General features: G+C 41.2%; 1 protein-coding gene across 1 annotated transcript in view; it reads left to right on the top strand.

Annotated features, from left to right (window-relative positions):
• The first annotated feature begins 282 nt into the window (after window positions 1-282).
• The window catches only part of arid5b (AT-rich interaction domain 5B), a 74,762-nt gene continuing 69,044 nt past the window's right edge, over window positions 283-6,000 (top strand). Inside the window, exons 1-2 of the mRNA XM_005727331.1 lie at window positions 283-349; window positions 681-935. Of these exons, the coding sequence (XP_005727388.1) occupies window positions 329-349; window positions 681-935 (276 nt within the window). The 5' untranslated portion in view covers window positions 283-328. The remainder of the gene's footprint in view (window positions 350-680; window positions 936-6,000) is intronic.

Below are 6,000 nucleotides of genomic sequence, written 5' to 3'. Positions count from 1 at the left end.
TATTTACAGTTATGTTTCATAGCTGAGTGATTTTGTTTTAAATATTTGCGTTGGACTTTAATATTTTACCTAAATAAGCGGTCGCGAATAATAGAAATGTGCCGAAAAGGCCACTATAAAATATTTTCTTAATCGGATTAGAATACAAATATGGGCGATGTTTCTCGCGGCGTATTTAATTGAAAACATATTTTTTCGGTGTCGCTCCAACGACGGAAACGCCATGTTTTAAACTCTAGAAAAATACGTCCCTTTCAGGACCTTGCCAATCCATTCAAGCCAGCAAGTTTGGAGAGCGTGTTGAGTTTAATCAATTCATAACGTCGAGATGGAGCCGAACTCACTGAAGGTAACGTTTAATATCAACCGTCGATTTGTTTTATTTTCGCATTGCGCTAAACGCCACCTGCTCTAAAGTATCCTCATGTTCCTATCCACAAAACTTTAAACATACAGCATTTGTATGACTACATCTGTGAATATGTTGACCATCTAAAAATAGTTACATGATACTAATTGTTTGCTTAAGACGGAGAGATCCTAATTTGATATTAGCCAACTATGCGTAATAACGCAGGGACATTAGAAATGTTTTTTTTCGCCTTGTTACAAATTGTTTACGAAAACGAGTTGATAAGCAATGTAAATATTTCCCTGTTTGCCTTTTTTTCCCTCTACAGTGGGTGGGCTCGTCTTGCGGTTTACATGGACCATATATATTCTATAAAGCCTTTAAATTTAACCGGGACGCCAAACCGAGAATCCTGTCTCTCGGAGACTTTTTCTTCGTCAGATGCAAACCGGAGGATCCTATTTGCATAGCGGAGCTTCAGCTGCTCTGGGAAGAAAGAACAAGCAAACAACTTTTATCAAGCTCCAAACTTTATTTTCTACCCGAGGATACTCCCCAGGGACGCACAGTCACTCATGGAGAGGTAGGAATATTAATCGTCTGATGAATAATTGTGAATTTTTTTGGTGTTTTTAGTCCACCTCGTTCGGGAGGATTTAATTTAACATCTTTACCGCATTAAGAGTTGGCATTGGATGTCTCCGGTGACACGGGCATTTATAAACACAGGCACTGTTACTGACAATGATTAATGCGAGCAGTAAAAGGACTGACCTACAGCGGTATTTTCTTTTTCCACTAGTTTTACTTTTAGTCTGTTTGTCTATTGTGGTGTCAACTGCTGAATGTGCACTTGTCCAGCTGCGCTCAATAAGGCTGCCGCTGCGCTCTGTGGGGTTAATTGTGTTATAAAGGGGAAAATCCGCAACAATCCTGCGCCTGGGCTCTGTCATTTCATTTCTGGGTAAAGCGTGTCAAGCGCAGACATATGGGCGGAAATTGCGAAACGGTAATGAATGCATGGGATCAAACTGGCTCAGATCGGTCGCTACGATAGTTATTAGATATTTTGTAATGCAGCCTGATGTTGAAAGAAGTAGAGCGAGTCATAAAGCGTGGCAGAGCAAAAAGCCAGCGCTGACACGTTTTAGCTACTCTCCGCGTTTTGCATAATTTTCCATGTGAGCATTTCCATCCTTAACAATGTGATATTGCACTTAAAACCTCTGTGTGTTGAATTACGCTGTTGTTGGCACAGAAAAGCAATAGTTATAATTGGCTGTGGCCATATGTGGCGCTTGTGATCCGGTTACATCGCTGCACTGAATGGCATTAGTCTGATTATTGAGTTTTTCTAACTGGCTGTAAAACAAATGATGTGTTGTTTTATTCCCTGATACGACCGCAGCACTTTAATTACTGCTATGTGCTTTTGATCACTTGCGGCTGCATTGAAATCACCCTCTGGTGCTCATATATTGTTTATAGGGAAGGACAAAGCCGTGTTTGTACTTGACTCTTCCGCTGAAGGTTTACTTACATTCTTTCCTCTTGAGTAATAGAGTGCCTATCACATTTCCCTTTCATGAAAAAGGTGGCTATTTATGGGCAGCGCTTTAGACAAACTATCATTCTTGTATGAACTGGTATCATCTCCCGAAATCCCCTCGCGTTAGTCTTTAGCACGCTGCAATTATTTAGTAATTACTTCGAGTGCATGCATTGCTGATTCTAAGGCAACGCTTGCGCAACGACGTGTCTTCCCCGCCCCTTTCCCAAAGACTTATTTGCATTGCAAAGTGATTACATTCCACTCCACTGGACATCATATCTGGAAAATATGATACTTAACTACCAGAAGGTGTGTCCTGGCAGTGCAAATGAAACCTCATATTTGTCATATATATGAAAAAGTGCAGGATAAGAGAAGTCACAGCAGAAATAAAAAGCAGTCTCTATGCATAAACAAGGCATTGTAATGATTATAGAAGAGGGCTGATATGTTTAAGTGCAATGTAGGTGCCTCCAGGCTGACCTCAATTAAAGGACTTGTCAAACACTCCACTCTCAGCAAATCGGACTACTTACTGTATATTACAGAGTGGAAATTGCCCTGACAACTTCAAGTCAGTTTATGACCTTCACAGAGCCCATTCAGATTCTCGCTGACTTTGCCCCATAACACTAATCTGCACCGCATGAGTCAGCTAGGAGTGCTTACAGAGGCAAGCCGTAATCCAAAAAACAAACAGGAAGGGCAAGCCAGTCTGACAATAAAGCTATGACATTAAAACTCATCGGCTGCTAAACTCTGCGTCTGAGTGATGTATGTGTGAAAAGGTAAACATTAGAGAGAAGTTCATTTTTAGCTGCGCTGAAAAGTGGAATTTATAAACCTCGCATTAGTCATTTTTCTCCAGGACCGGTGGTGTATAAAGACAGATTAGTGACTGTGGAGCCACGCTGACTCTAAATCTGTAATTGACTGGCTGAAAATCAGGGGTTCAAATTAGCCCAGTGACTCATGCAGGTATGAACTTGATAACTTGCAGTTCTCAGGAAGTGTGTTGTTTTCACAAGGTTTTGGTGTTAAATGAGCACGGGCATGAGGTAAAGCCACAATTTATAACATTCACTCTCAGATCATGTGAGATTTACTCTTGAATATTTTCACACAACATAAAGCAGAATCAGTGTATGACTTATGACAGTCGGTGCTGCTTTGCTCTCTTTCTCCAACAGATCATGCCTTGTATCTTGTAGATAACTATTATCTTAAGCCTGAAGCCAATATCCTTCAAATACCAAAAGGGCATGACTTTGTTTTAAGATATCAAAACAGCCATATATTGAACAATTCCCCAGAATTGGATTACTGATTCACTTGTGTTCTCAGTGCTGTGGTATGATGTAATTTCCTGGTTATTTCTCAGGTATTTGTTTGCTCTCAGCCTCTCCTGCGCTGTATTTGTCATGTTTTGCTGTGCTGTGCAGTGACAAGAGGAACCAACCCGTGACCTACTGTGCTTGTTTTTCTTCTGTCAAAGGGTTGGAGGTCAATTCCTTTTAAACACAGCCAGCTTTGAATCCACTCAACTTTGGCTGGAAACAAAAATAATGATTCATCGAATAAGCGTAACTCTCGGCGCCCGTATTTGCTGAACGGTTGATAAACAGATCCAGGGAAAAATTTATTAACCTATTTATGCTGAGTTAATTATTAAGTCCATATGTAGAGGAAGCTTTATTTTTCATTGGATCACAGCATGACAAACAGTGTTTACCCCCACCAGTTGAGCTCAGCTTGCTCTTTAAACAGGCTTTGTGTAGAGTTGCTCACCCATTATGACAAACCCTCTATTGGGGCCTCTGCTCTATTTGTCTGCCTGCAAACTGCCACCGACGAAGCAGTCACATGTGTTTTAAAACTCACTGAGTGACACATTATTTCTTCTCACTCCAAATGGCCTGCCTCTCTTGCTGGTGCTGCTCACCGGCTGTAATACTTTCTGTTTTTGGACTCCCTATTTCAGGAGAGAGCTGTTGTAGATAACAGCTCACCACACACACACACACACACACACACACACACACACACACACACACACACACACACACACACACACACACACACACACACAACACCCACTTATTGTATACGCTGCTTCAGGCGGTTAATTGCTTATTCTTATCTTATACTATATATCCCACATTAGTGCAAATACAGCAAGGTTCTCTTAATAGGAAGTCACAACCGCAGAGAATATTTCTAGATCATGTTATATTAATGTGCTATTATCATCACCTCTGATTTCATCTGACCTCTCTTCTCCTCTATTCTGTCCCTCTAGCTGACAAGGCTTTGGCTCACACACACATAGACACAGAGACACACATACACAGACACACTGACAGGCTGGGGACTGCAGCAGTAGGCCAGTATTGATTGCTGTGGAAAACACTTTGGCATGCATCCAGAGCCATTTCTTCAGTACATGGCAGTAGTCCATGCATGTGTTTCAGTGCTTGGAAAGCCAGCTTGTAGGGAAATTAGATTGTATTCATTTGCTGCTTCTTTGATTTTTCCTAAGGGAAAAACCCTGAATGGGTAATTCAAGCATCTGGGATGCTAGTTGAGTTAAGTGTAAGTGGCTTAGATATGCGACCAGCATTTTGATGGATAAGGTCGTTCTGCTGAATGACTCGAGTGTAAATGTGATATGGCACATTTTTACAGTGATCCTTTGAGTGCGTCCATACTGCTCTGTTGCCTTGACCAGTGTGTGCATTATAGCAAATCTCCCCATTCACACAACAATGGCAGGAATTTAGAGGTGGGGTGGGGGGGTTGGAGTGGGGATGTGTTTAGTGTGCATGTGTGGCGTGCACGCATATATGCCTCCTCCTGCCGCAGAACAAGTCATTAACTCTGAACACTGCCCTCCAGTGAATTCCTCACCATTGCTGAAATAGCATGTAAATTATTACCAGCTTTTTAGGATAGTGTAATTTAAAACCTTTAAAATGTAATACACTGGACTTCAAAGGCTATAAAAACCCCTGCAAACATTCTGATTCTGATTCTATTCACCAAATGTCTTTGCAGGCTAAAGTAATGATATGTTACAGCGGAGCCTGTTTGTCAACACACAGAAGACTTTTGGTGCTCTTTAGTTCAGTTTTTTCCACTTTGTCATTGACTAACCACTTGAACAGGCAAACATTTGCCTTGATGCATGACTCCAGCGCCCCCAGCTATAGTGGATCGTTATTATAACCTTTGAGGAGAATGCAGCCACAGATGGGAAGCTCTTGCTTAAATCCTCCAGCCAATATTTTTAATTCTTAACTGCGCTCTCTTAGATGGAGCATGTGGAATCAACATGCATTCAGTCTCTCTGTATTTCTATTTATTTTATTTTTTTGCGTGCGCATATGCTAAAATACAAGGATACAAAGCTGCAGCGATTCAAGGGAGCTGACACAGCTTTTTTGTGGTGTCACCTTACATGATGGATGCTTCACCCACTTTCAGTAAGGCTTTGAAAACTCCTCTTATCTTGCTATTTCTCTCTTTCGTTATAACTGCAAAAGAATGCAAAGTTCATAAATCACCCTGGCCGATGTAAGTGAAGTTGCTTAATGGAATCAGTGAATAAAAGATGAGTTCAGCACCCTGCCGATATTACAGCAACATTTATGCATGTGAATAAACTGCTTCAATTAAGTGGTAGTACATAATGTACAGTCACCTTTTAAATGCAATGCTTTGAACTCTTTGTAGTCTTTAGGCAGTCTCAAAAAGAAAATATTCTAATTCAATTGTTCCAGGCTTACTCCCCTGAGTTCCTCTTTAATTCCCAGATAAGTTTGTTTTGGGACACTGAAGCCAAGGTCAGTCATGGGGAGGGGAGATAGATAATGAACTCATATTGTGTTTCCTAGCCTCTCTCTCTCTTTCTTTCTCCTTCTTTCTCTCAATTTTTCCACCTCTCTCTTTCTCCCTCTCTGTCTCTTCATTGTCCATGTCACCATGTCCATTACTCAATTACTAATCTCCTTTGGCCTTAGGAATTCCAGTGCTGACCTCTCCGAGGCAGCAGGCTGAAACCTTCCCAGCATGACAGGAGTACTGTGTGTATGTGTAC

Source organism: Pundamilia nyererei, unplaced genomic scaffold, assembly GCF_000239375.1.
Source record: "Pundamilia nyererei isolate P.nyererei 1_Seehausen unplaced genomic scaffold, PunNye1.0 scaffold00024, whole genome shotgun sequence".
NCBI lineage: Eukaryota > Metazoa > Chordata > Actinopteri > Cichliformes > Cichlidae > Pundamilia > Pundamilia nyererei.
This window is presented reverse-complemented; position numbering and strand designations above follow the sequence as displayed.